Source organism: Mauremys mutica, chromosome 14, assembly GCF_020497125.1.
Source record: "Mauremys mutica isolate MM-2020 ecotype Southern chromosome 14, ASM2049712v1, whole genome shotgun sequence".
NCBI lineage: Eukaryota > Metazoa > Chordata > Testudines > Geoemydidae > Mauremys > Mauremys mutica.
The window spans coordinates 11,749,763-11,777,006 of record NC_059085.1 but is presented as its reverse complement, the minus strand read 5'-3'; the positions used below and the strand labels follow the sequence as shown (position 1 = coordinate 11,777,006).

Below are 27,244 nucleotides of genomic sequence, written 5' to 3'. Positions count from 1 at the left end.
GGGACTAAGCATGTCACGACTTATGCAATTGGGTGCTACAGACCTGGTTGGTTTATGCTTTTTCCCAGCAAAGTGAAGTGATCAGTGCAAGGCCCCAGAAAAAAAAATGTATAGATGCTACTAGTATGACTGGAGAGTTCTCACCCAGAGGGGAAAATGCAGGGGAGAGGGAACTAAAAGCAGGATATTCTTTAATATCCACAGACACGCTCAGCTTCCCCAGAACTTAAATCAAGTGGGTCTGATCCTGCATTTTTGTTACACAAATGGAATTCTGCCTGAAGTCAACGGAGAACTGAGTGTGAGGGAGAACTTTGAGTATTTTGCTGAAACAAAATGAATTAGGTGGTTGGCACGTATAAAGAAAAATAAATCAAATATTGTGCAAGCTGTTGTTCTATTGTAAAAGTCTTCCTTTATTTCCAGGATGGGGAGGTGGAAGGCCATCCCGTTTGGGCATTGATTTACTATTGCATGCGCTGTGGAGATTTAATCGCCGCTTTGCACGTGGTGAATCGGGCACAGCACCAGCTGGGGGAGTTTAAAACCTGGTTCCAGGAGTATATCCACAGTAAAGATAAAAGGTATTGTGAGCTGGGAAAAATCTATGTGCGGTGAAAAATCGCTGTGGAGTAAGGTTTAATGCTTTGGGAGGAAAATGAAAGCCTGAGGTCTCGTGTTGTGAAAATGGCTGGCTAATGTGTGCGTTGCCTATTTAATTTACACATAAGAAGTTTTCACATTTTTAGTTCATGGCTTTGAAGTCTAGAAACCTCCACAGAGAGAGAGAGTTTGAAAATATGCAGGAATTTACACTTCAAAACTAATTTACTAGTTATAGCTTCAATTTTTTAATGTATGATGCATTTTTTAGATCAGGGTAGGATATTGGACTTGATAGATCAAAGATCTGATCTGCTATCATAAACCCTATATTTTACTCTTTGCTGTGACTGTTTTCACATGACTAGCCATGCAGCAAAGGAAACTGGTATTTTTTTACAGGATGAACCGGGCCTTGTAAAGGGATTCAAGCCTCAGATCTGACCTGTGCCTGTTTTCCCTCTCATATACCCCCCCTTCCCCGTCACTTCACAGAGTGCAGGTGGCTTAGAGCTAGTCCTGCTGGAATTTGTGAGAAGTAATCTGGTCTCAGAGAGCAGAGAAGAGCTGGTAAGAGTGACCCTGTGTTGGGATGCGGTCCAGGACCTGGGGAATTGAGGGCATTGAGAAACCAGGCACAGGTCAGCATCACCCCTTAGGGCATGTCTACACTGCAACTAGACACCCGCAGCTAGCCCATGCCAGCTGACTTGGGCTTGCAGGGCTCGGGCTGCGGGGCTCTTCCATTGCAGTGTAGACTTCCAGGGTTGGGCTGGAGCCTGGGCTCTAGGACCTTTCCACCTTGCAGGCTCCAGCTAGAGCCAGAACGTCTACACCACAATTTTATAGGCCCACAGCCCAAGCCCCATGAGCCCAAGTTAGCTGACCCAGCCGTGGGTCTCTTATTGCAGGGTAGACGTACCCTCTGTGTCTCACTCCCCCCTGTGACAGAATTATTACGACAAACTAAGGCCCCAGGCCTGCAAATGCATTGAGTACAGTGGGACTAGTTGTGTGTGTAAAATTACTCAAGTGCATATGTTCTTGCAGGATCCAGGTCTAAAAGAATAAATTTGAAAAATGCTACAAATGCCATTAGTCAAATTCTATATTTGTTTCTTGCCTAATGTAGATTGATTCATAGACTAGTCTGACTCTCATAAAATCTGAAACGGTACACATTATAGCATGACGGTTCCAGAATCCTTGGCGAAGAATCTATCATTAGTTCTATTACAAACATTTTAATATTATATGTTATAATTGATTTTGTCTGACTTTATTACAGCTATAAAAATGTGCTCTGGCTACAGACTTAACAAACGAGAGAGCATTTCATTTTTATTGGTTTGACTCTAGGTTTTTCTCCAAGGAAAACATGTCATAGAAAACATTGTGGTAATATTTAACGATAAAGATGAAACAGTGCTCCTCATAAAGGGCTTGATACAACAAATCCTTACTTGCTTGAGTAATGTTTACTCACCCGAGTATTCCCATTGACCTGTGTGACTGATAATTAAGTGAGAGAGGTGATGTAGCCTCAGATCCAAATACTTGATACCCACGTAATGCGATATAAACACATTCTTAAAACTGCTCGCCCTAATTTTCCATTTTGGTGTTTTTTCAGAAGTCTTTCCATTCATACGTGTGTGTGTGTGCTAGCTAATTTGAGGGGGAGAAAAGTGTTTTTTACATGTTATGCAAATGACATTAGCTAAACTAGGGCTGCAGGTTTGCCATGGTGGTGGTGAAGTCACAGATACTGTGACTTCTCTGTTTGCCTGTAACTTCTGCATGGGAATACTCTGTGTGGGTTGTCCCACTGGCCCTGTGTGGAGGGGTGTTGAAGATGGAGCCCACCCCACACTCACGCTACAGAGTCGGCTCCTGTGTCCCGTTGGGCCTACCTCCCCACCCTGGGTGTAGCAAGCTGGTGTATGGGGTCACAGTGCCGCTCAGGTTTGGCCCTCCAACCCCTCTGTCACAACTGCTGGGAGAGGTGGAAGGTGCCTGGGCTAAATCTGAGTGAGTGGCACTGCAGCCTGGCACACTCCCTCAAATTTGGCCTGGCTGCCTCTCCATCATGATGGAAGGGTGGCCGGAGCAAACCTGAGCAGCACTGTAACCCCGTATGCCAGGTCACAACACCCAGAATGGAAAGCCAGGCACAGCCCAAGGTGACTGCGAGGGAGGGCTAACTCTCCAGTGCCCCCCTCCACTCCTTGGGCCCTTACCAGGCCAGGATTAGGGCTTCAGAGTCAGGGTGGAGAGTGCTGCTGTGGGTGGTCAGTGTCCCCTCAGTGTGGCGAGGAGGAGGCAATGGCCGTGGTGGAGGAGGGCGACACTGGAGTGCTGGGATTTTGAAGAGGTATAATTGAATTTCGTTTGTGAGGGCATTTTTTATCAAAACTCACAGAGCATTCGCTAAACCCGTGACTTTTACTAAAGTTACCCTGACCACTCCATGATTTTTCGCCATGACAAATCTGCAGCTCTAATGCTTATTTATCTATCTATTTATTTATTTATTTGCAATCATAAGTGGTAAGTTCAAGGATTGCCTTGCAATGTGTGTTTCCCAATCAGACATTTACATGCATTTCACTCGTCCCTCTCAACCTGTACCCTGCATGTGTTTATCTGTTTCAATGTGTTTTAACAGGGAGAAGGTTGGAATTTGTAGGTGTTCTGAGGCTTCTTGTATAATCATTTGATTTTATTTTTTAGATTGTCCCCTACCACTGAAAACAAACTTCGCCTCCATTACAGACGAGCCCTGAGGAACAATACAGACCCGTACAAAAGAGCTGTTTATTGTATCATAGGCCGGTGTGACATTGCTGATAACCAGAGTGAAGTTGCTGACAAAACAGAAGATTATCTTTGGCTAAAGGTAAGTGTGATTTCTGTACTAGGATTCAATAGGCCACATCCTCAGCTGGTGTAAATCAGCATTGGTCCATTGACTTCAGCGATCTTCACTGAGGTTCACTAGATGAGGATCTGACCTCCATGTACTTACAGCTGTTGGAAGGTGAGGAAGGGTGGCTCTTCCTCCAGCGTTACACAGAGTTATTCTACCTCCCAGTACATTCCAATCTTAGGTCTTTCTGCTGCGTTAAAATGACATGGTTTAGGGCTGTTGTGGTGGCAAAATGGTGGCAGAAACCTGTCCCAACTCCAGTCTGTCATTTCCTGTGCCACCAGAGCTGACATTAGCGTGAAGTCAGCTTACTTGTCCTCTGTGGGAAGAGAGTGGTTCTCCTCACTCAACAGTAATTCCCTTCAGCTGATTAAGGAGCATAACTAACTTGTTGCAAAGAGGTCCTTTACAGTTCATCCTTCCTGGATGGAACTTGGCTGAAATGTTGGCCTGGGAATTGAGAGAAGAAGAAAATGTGAATACCTCTCTACAGTGTTGGGGGTTCCACGGAGGGAATATGGGTAAATACTGGTCATTTGGGTATTTTCTCCTCCTATATGGAAGCCAAGGAATTAGAATAGCGAGTTTGCTTTGTAAATGCAAAATATCGTCATTATTATCGTGGCTTGTGCCCCATGGATTTCATTTGATTGCATGCATAACTGTGAAGAAATCCTAAGGTGTGTCGAGATGGAATTCTGCTATTCTTCTTTCTCCTATCTTCATGCTCCAGCAATTGATTTAACTTAGGTCCAGTTTCTGACCATTGGTCAGCTCCTGGAAGAGCACTTTTCAATTGCCTCCATCATGCAGGAGAAAGTTACTTCAAGGTCCATGTTTCTCCTTTTTTGTGTTTAGCTGAACCAGGTGTGTTTTGATGATGATGGTACCAGCTCCCCCCAGGACAGGTTAACATTATCGCAATTCCAGAAACAACTGCTTGAAGACTACGGTAAGGGAGCTTTTGTGGGACTGACTCTTCTGCTGGGATTCAGCCTCTGCTTAAAGCACTTTCTACTTCTTACGTACACGCTAAAATCCCATTAGACACTTCAGCTTATTTCTGAGTCTCTGAGAGCCCTCAGATACAGCTGCTCCCTGAGAGGAATAGCAGATTTCCTAAGAACTGCTGAATGGTTCATATGCCTTTTCAACAGTCCAGGTAATTAACACCCGTATGCTGTCCAGAACCTGAGTCCCTCGTGTTGTGTCCGTTCCAAATTGCAGATCGTTTTCTCTCTTCCTGGATCTGCTAAACTCTTGTAGTAGAGCTGCCAGTTGCTGGAATCAAAGGAAGAAAACGGAGTCTCGGTTGCAGGAATGTCTTTCTTTCCAATATCTGTCTGAACACTTGAACCCCTGAGTTACTCCTGTAGGTTACCATACCAAGTTACTCACTGAAGCCTCAAACTAGTGAATATGGCAGGAGCTTGGCTGTATAAATTGTGCTCATTTCCACTTTAGAAGGTTTTGGGAGTGGGCGAGCGATGAGGTGAGAGTGTCCAGTTCCTCCCCCGGATGCCTGTATTCAAAATTCACCTGGTCATTCTGACTGCTGCAATAATATAGGGCTTGATTCTCCACTGCCCTGCACTTGTGTCATTGCACCCTTGTACAGGGAGTGCAGAGAGAGTGTAAACCGCTACCAGTGCTGCGAGTGGGTGGAGAAGTCTGATTTGGTGGTGTTTTGCACTTGCTTTGCACAGAGGTAAATGTTGACACGAGGTTCAGGACAGTGGAGAATCTGTCCCCATCGAGGCATCTTGGTCAGGAGGGAGAAGAGGGACTCCTTTCAGGATGAGTAACTGTGTTCCGTTCTGCTGCAGCCTTTCATGATATACCTGCAATGGGCAATTACAGATAAGCCAGAGATGTATGATTAGATATTCTGTTTTGTCTTGTGTGTTTATTTCCACGTGGAGTGAGTAAACAATGGTGATGTACTGTGACAGGAAGCACCTACTGTCACAGATCCCAGTTGCAAAATCATCTTCACTCACATGGGTATGTTTCTTTCCTCAGGCGAATCGCATTTTGCAGTGAATCAGCAGCCTCTTCTCTACTTCCAAGTATTGTTCTTGACAGCACAGTTTGAAGCTGCAATTGCTTTTCTCTTCCGGATGGAGCGCTTGCGTTGTCATGCTGTTCACATTGCTTTGGTCCTCTTTGAGTTAAAGCTGCTCCTGAAATCTTCTGGGCAGAGCGCACAGCTGTGTAAGTCCTGCATGCTTCCCGCTACCATTAAGCCCTGGCCTTTAACCTTGGAGAGACTGCAGGTGGACATATCCATCCTAAGCCATTATTTGAGCCAGCAGTGAAGCATGCCAGCATTCCCTAAGGATTAACCATGTGGGTCTGTTTAGATATTCAGAGAATTAGTGAATGTCTTGGATGGAACACTGCTTTGATCTTTAGGTTAATGTATGATGGTGCCAAAATGTCTGATGCTAAGAAATCTTGTTTTGGTCCACGTTTTTTCCAATATCCCAGTAAGTCACGAAGCTGGCGACCCTCCCGGCATGAGGCGCCTTAATTTCGTTCGCCTTTTGATGCTCTACACCCGTAAATTTGAGTCAACAGACCCAAGGGAAGCGCTGCAGTATTTTTACTTTCTCAGGTAGGAGCCTGTATCTAAAATTCAGCAGCATGTTTATATTACTTTAGTAATAACCGTAGAAGGTCTATGAAACACACTGATTTTTTTTTCTTTTGTTTTGTTTGTATTTTGCAGGAATGAGAAGGATAGCCAAGGAGAGAACATGTTCTTGCGTTGTGTTAGTGAGCTAGTAATCGAGAGCAGAGAGGTATGTTTGGGTAACCGCTTTCTCCCTTTCTCACTTAAAGTGAAATTCATCCCTTTATAGAAGGCCAATTCAAAGCCTTTTGCACTACTTATGCCAAATGGGCATGAGACATCTAATTTCTCTCATGGTCTGTTTCTCTCTCATTACATGCGTGGATCAATGGAGATCAGGCCATATGACCATATGTTTGGTGTTGGTTTAATATAGCATCAGAGGTGTTGCATTTTTATGTACTTATTTTAAATAAAAATCTTGGCTTCACTGAGTATACTCAGGACTGAAACTTTAGGCTACTACCAAGTGTGTTGCAGTAGGTATGCAGTTAATTTCCTTTCTTTCTTATTTTGTGTGTGTGCCTGTAGTTCGATATGATTCTGGGGAAGCTGGAGAATGATGGCAGTAGGAAGGTGAGTTGATAGCGTTTTGTATAGATATGATACGATATGTGTATCATTCTCTGAGTGTGGGTGGGGGTGTGCGCGCGCACACAAGATGATTTTCCAGTTATTCTTGAGCCTATTTCTGGCTTTCCTGCATTTTTTTTCACAGCTAATCTAATACCGTAGTTGCATGCAGACTGTTGCTGTGAGCACAAAGTCATTTTGCAAAATGATCAGTGAGCTGCATAAATGTGAAGGAGTGGTGGTTGGCAAGGAGGAAGGCAAATTACAAGGGGTCTAGAATGAAAAGAGGATGTAGTTAAAGTATATATCTAAAGAGACAAGGCATAGGGTGAAATCCTGGCTCTCTTGAATTCGGTGGCAAAATTCTCAACTGACTTCAGTGAGACCAGGATTTCATCTGTTCTATAATCAACAGCCAAGATTTTGGCATTGGAGTTAGGTTTTGGGTTAAAGAAGGTTTACATAATAAACGAGTGGCTGTGCCCATAAATGGCCTGTGAATTTTTTTTTCTGTTGTTAATGTGGAAGATATATATATATATATATATATATACTCATTCGCTTCATATCTGGGTCATTTTGAATAAATTAGAAACAGCTGATATCACAGTGCTCACTCCCCAGTTGGAGAACTTCTTTTCTTACAAGAGCTCTTTCTATTTTTAATGTGGCCGCCTTATTTGTTCCCATGGAATTGTACAGTCCATTCTAACCACAATCTGACATTGCCTCGATAGAATATTCCAGGAATTTAAAAACTGTCTGATTTCAAATGCTTCCCCCCCCCCCCCCCCTTCCTCCCCATTTGTCTTGTCTCATCAGCCAGGAGTGATAGACAAGTTTACTAGTGACACAAAACCTATTATTAACAACGTTGCTTCAGCGGCAGAAAATAAAGGATTATTTGAAGAAGCTGCAAAACTTTACGACCTTGCAAAGGTAAATGTGTTCTCATAGCTGCCATCCATATCTACCTATTTCATCTTATTTTAAAATACATCAGCATTGATTTGAAGGTTATTTTAATCTCAGAACGTGAACTGTCTTGACAATATTAAGCCCAAATCTTGCTCATCTCATTCTATAGTTGTTCCATTGGCTTTACTGAGCTGACTCATGAGTAAAGCAAAGAGGACTTGGATCTTAACATCCAACCCATACTGGGATTTAGCTATATGGTCCTTAAGCAGTCTAGGTTCCTGATCGATATACAATCCACATTTCAAATAATTGTTTCCAAGAGTAAGATTGTTCTGGCCAACAAAGCAATTTACCCAGTTTGTGTTCTTCATATTTAATTGAAATAGCATTTGGAAACAAGGCTAAAACAATAGGGCCTTTATTGCTGTAGGTACACTTATTTTGCTATTGAAATATATCCTAAGTGAAAGAGAATGGTGCGGTAGCCAGCTGTTTAATAGGGAATGGAATGCCATGTGATTTTCCAATTTTCTGATCTAACAGATGGCTATCTAACTGGGCACTCAGTTATTACCTATCTCTGCTCTCAGTGGGGAGACACTCAGCACCCACAGGATCAGGCCGTTTTACATTTTTTCACAAGGTGCAATAGCCAAGCTCTGTAACATTGCCTTTTCTTTCATGTATTTTTATTATTCAACAGAATCCAGATAAGGTATTAGAACTGATGAATAAATTACTCAGTCCCGTGGTTCCACAGATCAGCACTCCCCAGTCTAACAAAGAGAGGCTGAAGAATATGGCACATTCCATTGCAGAGAGGTAAGACTGGAAGTTGGATCTCTGAGACTGCGAAGTGACTAGAGTGTACCTGACCATTCCAGTTCAGGTTCCTACACCTCTGACAGTCAGTACACTGGGGGTTTTCTTGACCTTGTCATGCTGGCTTGCTCAGTGTCGTTATTGATGTTTTCAATGGAGAAGGGGCAGAACTTGCCCTGCTCTGCTTTTAATTACTGTGTATTACACACAGAAAATGTAATCTCATGTTCCTGGTCAGATGAATTTGACAGAAGCAAGAAATATTACCCTTGGTCAGATCAGAAAAGGAGACTTGCAATATTACTGGAAAGGAAGGAGGGTGGCGGGGAGAGAGAGATAATCTAGACAGCAATAAATATAATTAATTGTACATTTTAGAAAGAGAATTTTTAATAAAATTTCCCTAGGCAAATTAGTTAGTAGTGATAGTTAGTTAGTGGTGGTGCAACCCACTAACGTAAAGTTGAATTAAGAATGAGCTTTAATGACTGGGGCTGTTCTGAGAGAATTGGAGACCAGAGGGAAGTGTTGGAGGTTAGCATCCTGAAAACTTTGTTTTCCAAGAACCAGGTTTGTTTCATTGCTGTTTTAATAAAATAGCATTTGGATTAAAAAGGCAACAGATTTAAACTCAAAATGGATAAGGCCGTTTTACAGAAGATGAAGTGAACCAGTGGGGCTTGCTGCCACGAGATGTTATTGAGATAAAGAGCATTATAGGAATCAGAAAAGAAAGATGTTTATATGAACAGTAAGATTGTCATTTCCCGTTACAGTACACTAATTGGGACAAACATTTATAAGGGACTTCAGCCTTTATGCACCACCAACTTTCTGGGGTTCGGCGTAAACTGCTCTCATGGGGATGTTGTTGCAAAATAGTCCTGTTTTTACATCTTCCTTTGAAACATCTGATGGGGGCTGTTGTCAGAGATAGGATATTATACGTCATGCTTCTGATGAAGTATAGGAATTCCTGTGTTTCAATAAAGGAAAATCCTGGTACTTTTAGAAAACTTCTTAATTCTTACCATAGTACCTTCTGATGTGCAAAAAATAAATAAAATTAAATTAAAATAAAATAAAATAAGCAAATTTCCAAGCATTTCTGTCTTTTAAAATGAGAAAACATATAAATGATGTGTTGAGTTTTAGCTTGATATCTTTGACTTTCTTTACTGAAAAGTGACATTTTCAGGTCACTATTTCAATCTATCCTATCTCCTGAGAGTGAGGGTTAAAACGAGAGTGAAAATTAGTACTATATTGACTTAATATGATATATCACTCAGCAGTTGTCAAGGAGTATGAAGCCTATGGTTAGAATTTATGATCTAACAGAGTCTACAATATCACTTTAATAGCTAGTTTCAGTCTCTATGAGGGCGATTATTAAACATGACTTTTTCTCTAGTACTGCTTTATAGCCACACCATCATTGGCCAGATCAGCCACTTCTGCTTTTTCTCCCCACCTTGTGCTTCCTAACGTTCAGGACACGTGACTAGGCCATCGGTTTCTTTTTCCCATTTAATTATTGTAGAGGGCTTTTCTTCAGCTTATGTATTGTGGACAATGTTTTAGTGACACGAGCAGCACTTGGGCCAGTGATCACTTTCTTGCATCATTTCACGGGAACGGAGGACGTGCCATATACAGAACAGACCAAATGTCCATCTAGTTTGGTATTCTGTCCCAAAGAATGGCTAATGCAAGATGCATCAGAGGATGGACGGTTCAAAGTCTATATAATGCACTTGACCAACTGCACTGTACTACTGGAGTGGGGAAGAGAGCCAGACCCTGTTGGCATCTGTTCAGACTGTAAAGAATGAGGATTGGTAGCCTTTGTATTTCTGTTCTAGGTAGTATAGCTAGAAATAATATTTATAAGTGTCTAACCTTTTTTTAAGTCTTACTAAGGTATTTGCCTGAATATCCCAAGGCAGCAAGTTTCACAGGTAACTATGCTGTATAAACAGTATTTTAAAGATGCTTATACAACACCTGCCCATCAGATAAATAGGATTCCAGTTTCCATGGCCAGCTGTCACTTGCATATGGAAAGGTTAGCAATGTAGATGTAAATACACATTTTATTTGTGAGTAAGAATTAGGAGTGAGAGAAATAATTAAAGTGAGCCAAGGAGAAAGCCGCCAGAAACTCTGTTATGGTTAAGAGAAATGAAAGCTGGTAGATGCCGTTGTCTTTTTGCTTCAAGCCTGAACTTCCAAGGAATTGCAAGTTAGCGACTCGTGTCTATAAGTGGATGCCGTTTTGCACAGTACAATTATAAACACTTTTTTTCTTTCAGGTATAAAGCTCAAGGGATAAGTACAAAGAAATCCATTGACTCCACATTCTACCTTCTGCTAGACTTGATCACATTTTTTGATGAATATCATGCCGGTCACATTGACAGGGCCTTTGATGTAAGTTCCATTTGAAGCACAGACTTACCGATGCCCTTGCAAACCCAAAGCATTTCATGTAACACCACTTAAAACAATAAAGAAGCGTCATGGGATCTTACACTGAATGAGTTAAAAGGTGCAGTGATGATACAGGAATTTAAAATGTGTATTTCTTTCCTGTAATCTGATCATCGGGAACATTTTTTTCTTGAGACAGTTTGTAGCCCCGGAACAAAATGTTCATGCTACATCAATGAATGGGTAAGCGGTAAAATGCTGTCTAATAGAGTAATCGGGTACAATTCAGTTACCTAAGAGAGTTCTTTGCAAACATTTCAAAATTACAAACCTGTTACGTAGCATACTCTAATTCCTGCTCTCCTTTTTGTAGATTATTGAACATCTAAAGCTCGTGCCCCTGAGCCAAGACTGTGTGGAAGAGAGAGTAGCTGCCTTCAGAAATTTCAGCGATGAAGTAAGTAATGCCTTGTGCCTTCAACCTTTTGCTGTTTCTGTCTTGCCAGAGAAGTGGAAGAGCCCTGTAGTTTTGCCCTTTTATAGTTTGTAACTGGAAATATTATTGATCAGGTCTGGATTAATTCTATATTCTAGTCGTTGAGCGCAACGTTTTCCATTACACCACTAGGGTTCCTCCGTGCAGCATTAAGATCGGGCACTAGAAATCTCAGAACTTAGTATCCAATTTTGTGGAACAGGATCTGTTTGGAATCTTCCACACCATGTTTTGTGAGTTCTAACACCAAGTTCAGAAAATGTATTTGAAAAGTTTCAACGTTTGTATTGAATTGGGCCCTCGATGCTTTCAACAGCCACTCAGCATGTGAGGGAACGTGGGTTTCTTTCCTTCCAAACTAAAGGAAATTATAACTGTTTTGCCGGCTGCAGCAATTACCCTGGGAGATTGTCCATTGAAATTGACGTGCCAGGGGCAAAGCCTCCCTAGCACTTACTTTTGAACCTTATATCAAATTTTAGATGTAATCTTAAAATATATTAGAGGATTTTTAATAGCATAATCGTTTTTTGCTGCTAAGTGAACTTATAGATGAAAGGCTTGTGAATGAATGAATGACATTTCCCTTCAAGCCTTAGAATTTATTGATTCCTTCCTGACTTATACATATGGTAGACTGTTGCCCTTAAGTCACTTCCCTGTAATCAAACTGCCTTAGATTCTAACAGGTGCAAATCCAATTGAAGAGTTTAACATTGTGGGTCTTGGATGAATTTACAAGCAAAGAGTCATCTTCAAAGTACTAGCTGAGGTGGTAAAAGGAGGATTTTCCTGCCATTTATTCTATCATGATGGTTAGTGGTAGGATGAAGCATCTTGAGCAGCCTTTACTGTGCTTTCTATCATCTTAGCACAAAAACTAGTATCCAAATGACCACCATGCCCGTAGCTAACACTACAGAATTTTAGGGAAAAAAATGGTATTAGCAGTGGGAATTTTCTAACATTCCATAGCATGCACATGGCCCATCCGTAAAGCATCCTCTCTGGCTACCCATTACTAACAAAGAACCACAGCCTTTTGACCTAAGGGTTAGATCAGTATTTAAAAGATAAGAATGTCTGGAACCATTTGAAAGCAATCTCTTCAGTGTAATACCCAGTTTCTAATATCGGGGGAGAGATAGCTCAGTGGTTTGAGCATTGGCCTGCTAAACCCAGGGTTGTGAGTTCAATCCTTGAGGGAGCCATTTAGAGATCTGGGGCAAAAATCTGTCTGGGGATTGGTCCTGCTTTGAGCAGGGGGTTGGACTAGGTGTCCTCCTGACGTCTCTTCCAACCCTGGTATTCTGTGAATAGTGGTTGCCTTTGTTGGCCTTTCAAGTCCAGTTCAGTTGATCTCACACTAACATTTAAAGAAGATGTCTTGCTTGATATTGTCAGCTTGGAAATGAATACAGGAGTAGGAGACTGACTGAATGAATGACAGCCTAATGCTGAGGGACTGTGCCCATGCTGACATGACAGCATTGCTGTCATCTCTTGACACTGTTTGGAGCAGTGAATCATACAGTACTAAGAATGAAAAAGGTACTGATTTCAGTTTCACTCTTCATGTCCTAGATTTGTAAATCAAGTCTATGATGTCTTCATGGAGAACTTGGAAATCTGTCCTGTTTAGAAGCAGTTCTGCTGATGTCATCAACTTTTTTCTTCCCTCCAGTTCCATTTCTTTGGATATTTGCCATAAATCAACATATTTTTTTTCTTCAGAGTCCATATTCTCTTGCTTCTCATTCCCCACCTGAAGTCACAATCCTCTATTCATTATGACCCAGTCATCTTCAAATCGAGTTAATTATGAGGTGGCATTTCTCAACACATCCTCCTGTATGAACAGATAGTGCTCAGCTTTCTGACCTCTTATACTAACAGTACTGACTCCGGGTTGACCTGCTCTTCATTCCCTTGTGTTCTTTTTTTTCTTTGCATAGATCAGACACAATTTATCTGAGGTCCTTCTTGCAACCATGAATATTTTGTTCACACAATACAAGAGGATGAAAGGTACAAGCCCTGCCACTCCTGCGAGACCCCAGCGTGTAATGGAGGATAGAGATTCGGTAAGGTTATAGTCCTTATCGTCCGTCAGTGATGTTTGCTGAATGCTTTCTTCCTTTGTTTCAAGATTTTGGGTCTCAATTGCATGTAACAATGACCCTCAGATGGTCACTATCTTAGACTGACTTGTTATTCACTTACAAGACAGCTTGCTTAGGGCATGTCTACACTGCAGTTAACCGGGGCTCTTAGCCAGCTTTTAGCCTCTGATCCACACACAAAAACCTCTGACCTGGGTTTGGAGGCGCTTTAAGCCTCGGCTGCCTGACCTGGCTGGGGACGTGGGTTAGAACCTAAGCACTGTGTTGACTAAGGCTTGAGCCCGCCCACTTTGTAGTGAGGATGCAGGCTTTAAAAAAGGGTCAGGACAAAGATTTAGGGGGGCTCAACCCTTTAATGTTGGGAAAGAATGTCATTGTAAATCACACTGCCCTGATTGTAAAAAGGAGTTACATCCTTATCAAGAAAAAGGTGTGATAAATTTGCCTGTTCTCAGCTATTGTCCCATAACTAATGCACTGAATCCCAATGATTGATGCAGTGGATTTGACTGTTACACTGTTCACTGTTAAGAACCTGACTCCCTCTCCTCCTGTCATTTAGGTTAGTGCTTTATCTCTGATGTTGCAAAACAGATGTCTAGATCTTGTTTCCATTTTCAGCTGGGTGGGGTGAGGTGAGCAGGTGGGATTTATGAGACCCCACGATCCCAAACTTCCACACCAAGGAAGCATGGAAGGACATTAGGAACATTTAGAAATTACTCAAGGGCAGCGAAATAAACCTCCAGTATGTGTCACTGCAGGAACAGACTTTAAACCGAACAAGAGAGTTTTCAGTATTACTGATTGTGACTGGGACCAAACCGTAAGTCTTTACTCGAGTAAATCTCCCATGGATAGGCCTGAGTAAGGAGTACAGGAACTCGGCCTTTAATTTAACTGGTTAGGGGAAAGAATAAATTCCCCTTTTTAGAGTTAATAACTCGGGTCATAGCCAACTTTATTTCATGCATTTATCACATACTAGGCAAATACTATAGCTTGACTTGCACATTTCAGTATTAGAGAGAACCTCTTCCACAATAGATACATTTAAAAGAGAGCAAAGTTTACATTTTTTAAAAATCAAGGTGATAAAGTACCTTTTTGTTTTGATGTACGGTCTATACTTGTATAGGTCATTTAACTACAAAACCCTGCCTTGCAATAACAGTCGTAGCCCATACTGGCAGAAGCAAGGAAGGACTTTTAGCAGTCGGGCCGTCACGTCACTTTTAACTTACTCTTACGTGAAGTGGTCTCAGAATAATGCAAGATAATACCTGTGATATGTACTCCCAGAACTGGCGTAAGGGTGAAGGAGTGGCAGCCTTGCTTGTAAGTTAAGCCTGCTCCTTCGACTGGGTGTGTTTTTTTGTTCATGTTTCACAGTGTTGTGCCATATTGTGTAGGTTCTATTTTCTGCCATCTCCACTCAGATATAACTCCAGCAAGTCCCATTGCAATGTGCATGGTTCCTCAGGGATAATAAAGCTGATGATTGACAGGATTAGCTGCTAGCTAGCAGGACTTTGCATAGAAGGAAATGAGTGTGTTTTCCGGAGCCATTCTAATGTCAGCTTCTTTGCGGTGAAGGTGTTTAGTGAGCAGCTTGTGCATTCCTATGTTGTTGCAGATGTGGACAGCTGCTGATTATTTTCCTTGTTTAAAAATCCTTTTAACTTTTATATTTCAGGCATGAAAGCTTGTTACCTGGCTTTCTAGCCTCATTGTGGCATCTTAGATATTTGGTGGTGATCAAAGGCACAACTGGATTTCTATTTCAGTACTATCCCATTTTTGTGCAACAAGAGCCTACTATTAGACTTTGCAGTGGGCGGTGTGGCTGCCGTGCCCTGTTCAGTGGAGTCACTTGTGGGAGAAGAGGACAGTAGTGCTGATCATAACTCCACAAGACTGAAGACATCTCCCTCCTGTGGAATTAGTTACATTTGCTGGGGGATGTAAAAAACCCCACAAAACTATGGCCACCATTCTCCCCTTACTTCTGCAAAGAGCTCAGACCCACAGCTCTGACCCTTGGGGCATGGAAGGAGAGGTAGTTAATGGCTCTCTAGCGTGCTTCCTTTTCTCCTTACCATGCAGAACCCCCCCGGATGGCTCTGTGGCATTCCAGTTTCACTGTTGTTGGGGTGCTTATTTGGGTGGGGGGCGGGGTGGAGAATGAGAGAAGGAAGGGGCCTTGTTCCAGCAAAATCTTCCCCCACCTAAATCAGCAGGGGAAGCCAGCATGAATTCCTGTAGAGCACTTCCTCCTCTGCACATTTGGAAAATACAAACACCCCAACACCCCCGGGGAGGGGGGAGAGATTCTAGGGGAAGCTCCTGGCAGCATGGCCCTTGTCAGCATTGTCCAGGGGACTCGGCAAGATGAGGAGAGGCTGGGCCGCAGTGCAGAGTCCAAGGTTATTCACAGAGATGTCTGTTACCTTCATCAGATCTCTAGAGATCTGCAACTGCCTCCTGGAGCCCTTTAGCTTCTTCGGTGGTAGGGGACCCCTCCTCTCTTCAGGAGAACTAATAGGAAATGTCACAAGTAGCACTTCTTGCAGTTTCCAGTCCCCATGCAGGTTATTCCTACTCAGGGGAGAATGGGACTCTGGGTTAGAAGAACATACCGGTAATTCTCTTAATCGCCACTTAAATGTGCCCATTGGTGCCAAACAGGGCCACTAGGGTGACCATCTTGAGCCATATTCCAGTGACATCAGGGGGAGTTGTATAGGATCCATATAGAGCACACAGCAGTGGGATGTATAAGAATACCACCAATGGTGGTACACATGTGCTGTTTTGCTTTGTCAATCTTCCTGCTTCCATTAAAATAATAATCATCATCTCTGGCTTTCCTAATGCCAGTTGAAACCAAGCTACCTCTTAAAATATGTTTTAAATAGCCAGGTTTTTAAGTAGAGCAATTTTTAGGAATTTATTTACTGATGAAATTAATTGGCATAGTGGATTAAGAAACAAAATCCTATCCAGCCAGACCTGGCCTGTTTGCCAAGTTTCAGTCCGATACAGATTACAGCAAGCCAAATTACGATCTGGGAAAACATAGTTTTAATAGCAGCGGCAGCTAAAACCTAATTAACACGTCACTGCCATGTAATACACTCGCCCAGTGATTTGCTATTAACTCCTTGGGACAGCTGAAGGGCATTCTCCTGGCAGAGGAAATATGAAGTGAAAAAGCCACAGGGCTCTTTTTATTTGCAGTTTTATTTCAAAGCACAAATGAAAGTTGCATTGTGTTGTTTCGTTGATTTCTTCCTGAATGATCATTAAGTAATTACAACCAATGGAACACCAACATCTCTAGGCTTCTTTTAACCTTCTCTGAAAACCTCCACCCCTTACTGCTGGGGATCAGAATGGCTTTTTAAAAATATGTTGGCTCCCATATCATCACCAGTGAAAAGATAAGGGGGACGGTAAATTCACTGACTTTAAAGAGGTCACTGTTTATTCCCTGCTCCTCAGTGTTAGCGTTCTTCATCATCATAATTTCTTGCCTTTTTGTAAAGCGCTTTCATCTGAAAGAATCACACCGCAAATGTGTGATTTACAGACGTAACCGATGCAGTTCTGCTTGGCGAGCACTTCGCCCACCACTGAAATGCAGCCCACCTGTGGGGCAAAATGTGACTGCACAGCAACTATGTACAATGGCTTAGGGAGAGCGTAAAAGGAAAATGTTGACGGTGGGAGGAAGTGCAGGAGTGATTCAGAGTCTGTGTACAGAAAGTTGCCCCCTGATTTGGGATTTGGCTCGGTTACTAGGGTTAATATCCCATATCTCACTTCATAATTTTCCTGCCATTGCAGGGGCCTCAGGCTGAGGCTCCCTCCTGTTCTCTGCCTGAGGACTGAAATGCCTTAGGGTATGTCTGCCCTGCAATGTCAACCCAGGGCTAGTGTGACTCGAGGCAGCTGACCCACGTTAGGGAACCCTGGGTTTGAGCGTCTACATTGTATTTTAACCCTGTGTTAAGAATTTTCGGACCCATCCTTGAACCTAGGGCTCTGGTGTCCCCAATGCAGTGCACAGACCCGAGTCAAAGTAACTCTGTCCCACAGTCTCTAGTGCTCCCCCTGCCCCCCAAAGAATGGGTGGTCTAGCCCTAGGAGTGTGCTGCACATTATCAGGAAGCAGCTGGCTTGGCAAAAGGCTTGATGGGTTCGTTCTCCATTGCAAACCCAGGGAGCGCTCTGATGGTGTGCTTGCAAATCGGTGATCGGAACACAATGGGTTAACGCTGGCCTGAGCTGCTGTCCTGGCTTCCGTTTTCAGCAGAGTGGGTTGCAGGTTGTTGGGATAGAGCAGGCTAGGGAAGTTGTCCCATGGAATTGTGGGATATTTCCGGCTCACTCCTGGGACCTGAGTCAAGTGGGGCTGTGTCTGTGCTGCAAAGCAATAGAGCTCAGACCTTGGGTCCCGGCTTAACTCGAGCTTGGACCCTCTAGAGTCTTGGGACCTGGGTCCGAGCCCAGTGTAGGCGCAATTGCAGGGTAGACACAAGGGGAGTTAGGTTTGAGCCTGGGCTCCAGCATGGGCTTATGTTTCAGTGTAGACGTACCCTCAGTGAAACCCGGGTTATTGGACTCAACACAGGACTAACTGGGTGAAATTTAATGGCCTCTAATATACAGGAGGTCAGGCTAGATGATCTGATGGTCCCTTCTGGCCTTAAACTCTATGAAATATATTAAATAACCTACTGTCTGATAAATTGCAATGGGATCTGAGTGACTGCAGATCTGCAGAACCTTGGCCTTGCGTCTCCCTTGAGAGGTCACCTCCAGCAGTGTATTGCTGCTGCACTGGCTCAACACTGACTCAGAGGGAAGAGTGCCCCCTGTTGAATCACCAGCAGCACCGCTTGCAGCACGTAGGTCTTCTTGGAGGTCTCTCATCCAAATCCTTATTCAGCCCAACCTTGCTGAACTTGTGAGGGATGACCAACAGGATTGCAGCACCAGATCAAAATGTGGTGATGTATTGCAGCTGTGCCGTCTGGTTTTGTGTAGTGCCATCCCTTTAGAAAACAGCGCTGAAGGGGTTTATACACGTGCTATTTATATATCACAAGTGGAATAAAATGAAGTTTGAGCTCAGTATTAAATGAAAATTGTTTAGTATTTTCCTATATTATTAATCCAATTTTTCTTAAATTTGAGACACTGGATTTATGCATTAGCCAAATGTGGATGCCCTTATTAAATTACATACAACCAGGTTCTGTTTCCACTGGTTAAATAACCTGTTTAATATTGTACTGAAAAGGGATGGTCTTGGCCAGACGGGTGCAGGGCTGCCGTTGTTACTGACTCCAGCTACAATAGGGTTCAATAACTGCGGTTTGTAAATCCCTGTAATCTGATTCATCCTGCCCTTGATTAACCATTGATATGCCCACAACAATCCATGGTTGCTTCAATTTCCCAATTCATCCAGCAGACTGAAGAATGATCTTGAGTCCCATTATGTCTCTAAACACAGACTTTTCAGTATAACAATTTAAGGATACTTCATGTTTAGGAGGAAAACCTTATTGCAGGCTAACAAACGCCTCAGTTTTCAGCCTCTGATTTATTATGCACAGAGTATGGCTAACCTAACCATGTAACCTGGAAACATTCTCAAGATACCCGAGTTGGGTTTTATGCATTTAAGTTTTTTAATTCAGGAAATTAAAAAAAAAAGTTTTAGATTCTGCAGCTGCAGCATGGCCACCTTCATGCACATGTCGTATTTTCTGTTACAGTATAGGGTGTTAACATTAATGTAATACCTTTGTAGGTCTGATTCTCAGTTACTGTGCCAGAGTAAAGACACCTTAAAAGGGGTGTAACCCACTCTGCCAGTGTGGTGTACGGGCCTTAGTGTAATAGAGAATGAAGATCTAAATGTATGGGTAGTGTGACTGACTTCCAGGATCAGTACGTTTGTATTTCCTCTCATTTGTGCTTTAAGGTGTCAATTGTCACATTGCATTGATGTGATTTTTTTTTTAATTTCTTAATCTTTTAAAATAGAGAAGAATTTTGATACAGCGATGGAAATCAGTGAGATTGTTCTTGCAGCAGGGTAATACTCTGTTGCTGAAAAAGCCTTTTGGGGGGAAATTTTACATCAATAGGATTTTTAAATGAATGGGTGACTTAACATACTTTTGACATTCACAAATGAAAATAATTGGATTTCCTTGCTAACTGTGGAGAAGCATTGTCAGAAGAGTAACAGTAAGAAAGACAGATTATCTGTGCCTGTTTGATTTGGGAGTGTTTCATAAATGAATCTAAATGAACCACTGTTCAGAGTTGAGTGGTGTTTCAATGGACCTAATTTAAAGTAACTGGTACTTTATTTTCTTATTTCTTAGCAACTCCGGTCCCAAGCTCGTGCACTGATAACTTTTGCTGGAATGATCCCCTACAGAACGTCAGGAGACACGAATGCAAGACTGGTGCAGATGGAGGTCCTTATGAATTAGCACAGATGCTTTCAGTTAGAACTGTAGCATCATCCCTTTCCTGTCATTAGTTCTTTAAGAGGATGGGCCCAATATCATTTTGTATCCTGTATGTTTGTCGATGAAAATAAATTTCTTTGGTTTATATTTGTTTTTGACATCTTTTTATTTTCACTGATTTGTATTTTTTTATTCATTTTTTTTAAAAATTGCTTTATAGAAAAACATGCTTTAAGTAAATGGGCCATACGGAGAGAGCTTTTATTTTAAGAGAGGTCAATAAACTACTGTATAGTACAATCAGGAAGTGACAGATGAAGCTTTTAATGGCAGTGCAGTTTTCTCTGAATTGAACATTTAATAACCACACAGCTTAGAAATCTTAACCTTTTGGGGTTTCTTTGAAAAATGAAGGTAATTTAAAAGTTGAAAAGATGTGTATGTACTTTACATTACATAAGAGATGCAGTACAAAGCATACACTGTTCTCTTGTGAATAACTATATACCTTTATATGCTGCAGTTCAGCTTTACATAGAACAGGTAGGCTTGGCCGAACTAGATTTTTTTTTTTTATAGTTTTGTTGAATAATATCAATGTTTATTTTTTGTATTTTTAATTTTTATCAATTTAAATTTTCACAGTTGCGAGACATTGAGTTTTAAGCACATTTTTCAATTTCTACCTATTTTAAATGTTCACAGTTGCAGAAAATTATGGGGGGGATGTCAGACAATAATTATTTAATGACCTCAGATATTGCAATTTTAAAAAATCAAAGCTTCCCAACACAAATTGTCAACATCCCTTCAAAATGTACAAAGTAAATATCCTTAAACTGTAATAAGTTCTCAAGCAGCATTTTCCTTACTTTGCCTGTCTGTAAATTTAGATTATCAATGGAAATATTTTTTTCATGGGTTAGTGTGTATGGTGAAATTGATGTTTACCGACATTTTACTGATAAAAATCTAATCCTTTCAAGCCTAAGGATAGGTAGCATAAATTGACCCGTCAGAGGAGGTTTAAAATACGAGGCCAGATTCTGAGCTCACATATGCTGGTGGAGATCCAATCTAACTACTCTGAAGTCTTTGCAGGAATCAGTGCAGTTTCCAAAGAAAAATAGAAACTATTGTAACTGATTCAAAAGGACCATATTTCAGAAAAAGATTTGAACAGAAGAGTCTCACTAAATACCAGTTACTTTTTAGTCAGTCAAGACTTCAGATTGCCATGACACAGTGTACAATTTACCCCCAGGATAGAATGCTAGAGATCTGAAAGAGGAAAACCAAAATGTTCAAATGTGGGTGTCTGACGCAGGGTACAGTTCCAGTGGTAGCAAGTACCCACAATTCCCACTGTCATCACTGAGAGTTCTGGGTGCTTAACACCTTTGAAAATCAGTGTCTGTGTGGATTTTAGGTGACTAAACTTAGGCACCCAAGTTTGAAAATGTCGACTGAAGTGTCATCAGGAAGGTCCAGAGATTGGATTGTATGAAAACTCTGTCTAAAATACACTTGTATATAGCTCCCTATCCATCTTAAAAATGGAATGGGACGGATACTAGCTCTTAGCCTTTTTGCTCCTGGTCCTCCATAGCACCTGCTGTGTAGCTTTTCGGAGCATGGAAATGTCAGGACATATATGGTTAGAAGCACAGGAGGTGTGTTTCAAAGGCCTGGTCTACACTGGGGGGGGGGTGTCGATGTAAGATACGCAACTTCAGCTACGGGGATAGCATAGCTGAAGTCAACGTATCTTATTTCGACTTACCTCCTATCCTCATGGCGCGGGATCGACGGCCACAACTCCCCCGTCGACTCCGCTTCCGCCACTCGCCCTGGTGGAGTTCCAGAGTTGACGGGATCGCATTCGGGGATCGATATATTGCGTCTAGACAAGACACGATATATCGATCCCTGATAGATCGATCACGGCGGGTAGTCTGGTCATACCCAAAGAGATGATCCAACAGTCAAGAGGTTAATACACAGAATAGTACCAACTTTCCCATCTCAGTGCCAAGGATGGGAAGAACTGGTTTCCCATTCTGCATCACTGTGTATGATTTGTAATGCGTGTAGAGGGATATATAAACACACTGCTAGTTGCTATTCTGAATGATTTACAAACTGTTGGGTCAGATTTTCCTAACCACCTTTTACCAAGCCTTTGTTATGCCTAATTTTGTCAACTTTTCTTCGCTTGACAAGAAACCACAAGACAGCATGTGGGGGGAGACTAAGTCCTGGAGAATGCTAGACTGTGGCACTAACCTGTTAGAAAGATGATTGTTACATTTGTAGTGCTATACAGATGATCAATACCAGTATGTGGTGCTCTACAAAATATGACACGTTCTCTGGCCGGAAGAGTGTAAAGTGTAAGAGAGGACAGGAGGAGGCATAAGATGAGAGCACAGGTAAGGGAGGGGATGTTGAGATACCTAAACGTTATTGGGGGCTTGTCTACACTTCCTGGGGGATTGACGCGTGGCAATCGATACATCGACGGTAGATGGTAGAGCGTCTCCCGTCGACATAGCATAGTGTGGACCCCGCGGTACGTAGATCTAAGATACGTCGACTTGAGTCACGCTACTAATGTAACTCAAATTGCGTAGCTTAGATGGACTTTCACACACAGTGTAGACAAGGCCTGGAGGATGTATTGGAGTGATCCCACGTACCAGCTGACTGCCTGCATCATGATTTCATAATGAAAAAAATCATCACTAATTCAACATGAAAATCTCCAGTCTTTAATATTTCTGGTATGTTTGGGCATTTCCTGATATGACCCACTTCACCACTTAGTCTGATCTGCTAAAGAGCACAGGACTGAAAACGACACGAGAGAGTGGAACGTCTTTTCTGAAGCCGGCTGTTTAATAATCATTGACTGAATTATTTCACTTGTGTTTTTTCAGGTGAAGTCCAGTCCCCTCTCTCTTCCTTCCCCAATTCTCCACCTGTCTGTACGTCAGCAAGTGCACTGACAGGACGTCCTTAGTCATTACCTTATAACACCCTATGTAATATAGGACCCGAGGAACCATGCCTTGTCCTGAGGCAGCACTGGAACTGCTCCCTCAGAAGAGATCGCCTTGAGAGGACCAGGCCTTATAATTCCACCCCCTTGGTTATTTGCATTGGTGCATCTTTACGGTGGGATGGAAGACTTCCCAATGCTTGTTTTTATTACTGTAGTTTTCAATGCATGTTTATTTTGGTGGCTTGTGTGTTACCTGTTCCCACTCTGGTTAGCTAGTAAACCATGTTATTTTACTGGTGTAATTTTGTTCTTGAATTTGGTTGATTAAAGGACTCTTGGTCCTTTGAACAGCTAATGATTGTTTTTTCAAACCTGGTCTATCAGGATGCTGTTGCAGAGGCATCCAGTAGATATGGGGAGTGGTAGATGTGATATGTTTTGATTTTAGTGAGGATTTTGACAGTGTCAGGTGACAGTCTCCTAAGCAAAGTAGAGAAATGTGGTCTAGATGAAATTACTGTAAAGTGGGTGCACAACTGGCTGAAAGACCTTAGTCAAAGCGTAGTGATCAGTGGTTTGCTGTCAAACGGGGAGGATGCATCTGCTGGGGTCCCAGAGGGATCAGTTCTGCTACTGTTCAATATTTTCATTAATGGATAATGGAATGCAGAGTATGCTTAGAAAATCTGCAGATGACACCAGCTGGGAGGGGTTGCAAGCACTCTAGAGGCCAGGAATAGAATTCAAAATGACCTTGACAAGTTAGAAAAATTGATCTGAAATTCAGTAAAGACAAGTGCATTTTTAGGAAGGAAAAACCAAATGCACAGCTACAAAATGGGAAATAACTGGCTAGATGGTAGTCCTGCTGAAAGGGATTTGGGGACTATAGTGGATCACAAATTGAAAATGAGTCAACAATGTGATGCAGTTGCTAAAAAGCTAATATGATTCTGGGGTGTATTAACAAGAGTGTCATGTATTGTCCCACTCAACTCAGGACTGATGAGGCCTCGGCGGGAGTACTGTGCTCAATTCTAGGTGCCACACTTTAGGAAAGATGTGGACAATTTGGAGAGAATCCAGAGGAGAGCAACAAAAATGATCAAAGCTTTAGAAAACTTGACCTGTGAGAAAAGGTTAAAAAAAAAACTGGGTATGTTTAGTCTTGAGAAAAGGCTGAGATGAGGATCTGATAAGTCTTCAAATATGTTAAGGGCTGTTATGAAGAGGATGGTAATCAATTGTTCTCCTCGTCCTTTGAAGGTAAGTAATGGGGTTGATCTGCAGCAAGCGGGATTCAGGGTAGATATTAGGGAAAACTCTCTAACTATCAGGCTAGTTCGGCTCTGGGACAGGCTTCCAAGGGAGGTTGTGGAATCCCCGTCACTGTAAGTTTTTTAAAGAACAAGTTGGACAAACAGGGATGGTCTAGGTTTACTTGACCTTGCCTCAGTGAAGGAAGCTGGACTTGATGACTTTTTGAGATCCCTTCCAGCTCTACATGGCTATGATCTCACAGCCTGAACATGAAATAATTACCAAAAACCAGACCCATTGAAGCAAACCTCATTTTAAGCTGCTCCTTCCGTGACATGGTGGCTGTAACTCCTACCTCTGTGGCCTCTTCTTAAGCAAAAGCTGGGCTGAAACAGGGGTGCCTTGCACTGTGCTTTAACAGCTGACAAGCCCTGTCTCTAGGGAACTGACAGGGAAATGGATCCCATAGATAAAGACCCTTGGCTAAGAAAACACAGTGCTAACCCTGGAAAGCTCCATCCTAGCACTCAACACTAGCAATCTAGTTGGTTGCAGGGCACAGGCAGTTTGAGACAACCTGATGAATAAAGTGTCAGTGAAATAACACTGTTGTGTTTCATGCTAGGTTTACAGGTTTCAAAGTAGCTCAGCTTTAGTCTTTCTTCCTTGGAGATCTTGCCCATAGTCCAATTTAAATCCTCGAACGTAGTGGGGTGGTCTCACCCCACGAGCATATTGCTCTTTTTGTAAATCTGCTCTTGCAAGAGGCTAGCAGACTATCACGGATGTCCATACCAAGGGTGCTTTTGCCCACATTTCCAGATCCCACCTTCCTCCAGTCAGGGATTGATATTGTTGAGGGGAGGGCTGCATAGACGTAAGTGGAGGGCTTTTGTTTTCCATTCCCTTTGCTTTCCACGGGCCCGGTAGTTCTCAAGGAAGGGAAAAGCACCTCTCGGTCTCTTCTCCCATCTGTGCCCAGTGCAGGTGGTGCTAATTCCTGTACAATAAATCTCCTTTATGTTCCCAGGACAGCAGACTCTGTGCCTTGTCTACTGTGCCATATTCTGTACCTAGTAAATCCATCTCTGTTCTGCCACAAATAAGTGCTTTGCTGCATAGGGCTGGGCTTTAGCTGCTTTGCTGAATCAGGACCCTAGTGACTCTCCATCTGTTACTCTGCTGCATCTGCTGTAAACATTTGAGATTAAATAAGTCTTATTGGTTACAAGTTTATTCTTGGAGAAGTGGGAAGCTTTCAATTTGTGCTCCCTTGGGATTCTGCCACGTAGAAAAGAAATTCTGCTTTATTCAGCTGGCCTATTTTCAGTTTTTTCTTAAGAAGCTCCAAATACACACATTTTATTGCATTTCTCTCTGCCCCTTGCCCTGGTTTCTGTTTGTTACGGTTGTGTTCAGCTGCCCTTGGCATGAAATGTGTTTGCCTCTGTGCCATTGCTCCCAGGGTTCTTAAGGAGTTTAATTTACTCTCTAGTGTTTGAGTCTTTAGCCAGGAGGCATGGTTGGTTGGTTTGTAACATTAATTCCCTTCAGAGCTTTTTTTGTGACCTGCCCACAAATACTGTCACTGCCGAAGCTCTTTTTCCTCCCACGCATTTTGTTTGTTCGCTGTTTGGTTGGTTGGGTTTTTTTTACTCTTCCAGTCTAGTTGCCCTGCACAGCATCTTCTCAAATCTAGTCCTCTCCTTTTCCGAGATACGGTAATCAGTGCTCTGCGTGAGGTCTGGTCTCAGCTGGTAGAACATGAGATTATTCATCACAGGGTTTGGGATTGGAGCCACGTATTGGGCCTGGCGCTCTTCTAACTTCTGTGACTCTATACGTATCCAGTAGGGAACAATCCGGTGTTGGCACAGAGATGGTCTGGATTGATTGAATAAGCCTTTCCCATCTCTGTTCTGATACTGACTGGTGCCTTTCAAAGGCACAATACCAGTTCTCCCCTAAAGAGTAAACCAGCCAATGTTCAAGGTACTATTATGATGCTCTAGTTCTCCACCATTCTGGTAAACATCAGGCCCATGATGTTTGGGGCAACACCAACCAAAGGCCTGGTCCTACCAACTGAGTTAGACTGATCTTTTTCAATGGTCCTTGTAACCCAGCGTCCTAACACAGGTGTCTTGGGTGGGGTGGTGACAAGCAGGTCTCATTCAGCAACGGAGAGAGCAGGTCTCATTCAGCAACGGAGAGAGCATGACTGTCTAAAAAAATAAAACCTGAGAAACGAAGAGTGAAGGGGGGATCTGGTAAGTGTTGAACTATGTTAAGGGCTGTTATAGAGAGGATGGTGATCAGTTGCTCTCCATGTCCACTGAAGATAGAAGGAGAAATTGAGATTTAGGTTAGATATTAGGGAAAACTTTCTAACAATAAGGATATGAGAATACTGGAATAGGCTTTCAAGGGAGGTCATGGAATCACCTTTCTAGGAAACCGTATTGCATGAAGGGCCTTAGTCTAAAGGGTACAAACTTCCATTGGCCAAAGCATTTCTCTGAAACTATTGCCAGATCCTCTGAGTGAACTAAAGTACAGTTACTCTCCGGAAAGTGACTGTGGGGTGTCATTTTTTCCGTGAATGAGCTAAGTTTTCTGCCGCTGTAAATTGGCGAAACGCCACTGGAGTCAATGAAGCTCTGCTCATTTGTCTTGGAGAAGAGCGTTTGCCCCAGCAATCCCCGGTAACGTTTGCTCAGGGTATAAGTGAAAGGACGAGGTTTGGGGTTTTGTTCAACTGTCAACACTGCGAACTAAAGCTGGAATCTGACAATACCGTGAGGTTCTTTCTGGCTCTGTGCCTCATCCCCAGCCATAAAGATTCTCCAGTTGGAACTTAAGTGAACCGTTCCAAGGAGGGCTCCTCAATATTCAATAGCATGCAGCTCGTTCTCTTAGCTGTGTTAGAGCTGCAGTGGTGATGGGGT

At 42.5% G+C, this 27,244-nt stretch overlaps 1 protein-coding gene across 3 annotated transcripts in view; it reads left to right on the top strand.

Annotated features, from left to right (window-relative positions):
• Nucleotides 1-20,170, top strand: part of NUP93 (nucleoporin 93) — a 136,564-nt gene extending 116,394 nt beyond the window's left edge. For all 3 annotated transcript variants that reach the window (XM_044987693.1, XM_044987692.1, XM_044987694.1), the window contains 13 exons: nt 427-584; nt 3,337-3,502; nt 4,391-4,484; nt 5,555-5,746; nt 6,023-6,149; nt 6,264-6,336; nt 6,699-6,743; nt 7,563-7,679; nt 8,365-8,483; nt 10,799-10,916; nt 11,290-11,373; nt 13,368-13,496; nt 19,943-20,170. In XM_044987693.1, the coding sequence (XP_044843628.1) occupies nt 427-584; nt 3,337-3,502; nt 4,391-4,484; nt 5,555-5,746; nt 6,023-6,149; nt 6,264-6,336; nt 6,699-6,743; nt 7,563-7,679; nt 8,365-8,483; nt 10,799-10,916; nt 11,290-11,373; nt 13,368-13,496; nt 19,943-20,053 (1,533 nt within the window). In that variant the 3' untranslated portion in view covers nt 20,054-20,170. The remainder of the gene's footprint in view (nt 1-426; nt 585-3,336; nt 3,503-4,390; nt 4,485-5,554; nt 5,747-6,022; nt 6,150-6,263; nt 6,337-6,698; nt 6,744-7,562; nt 7,680-8,364; nt 8,484-10,798; nt 10,917-11,289; nt 11,374-13,367; nt 13,497-19,942) is intronic.
• The last annotated feature ends 7,074 nt before the right edge of the window (nt 20,171-27,244 follow it).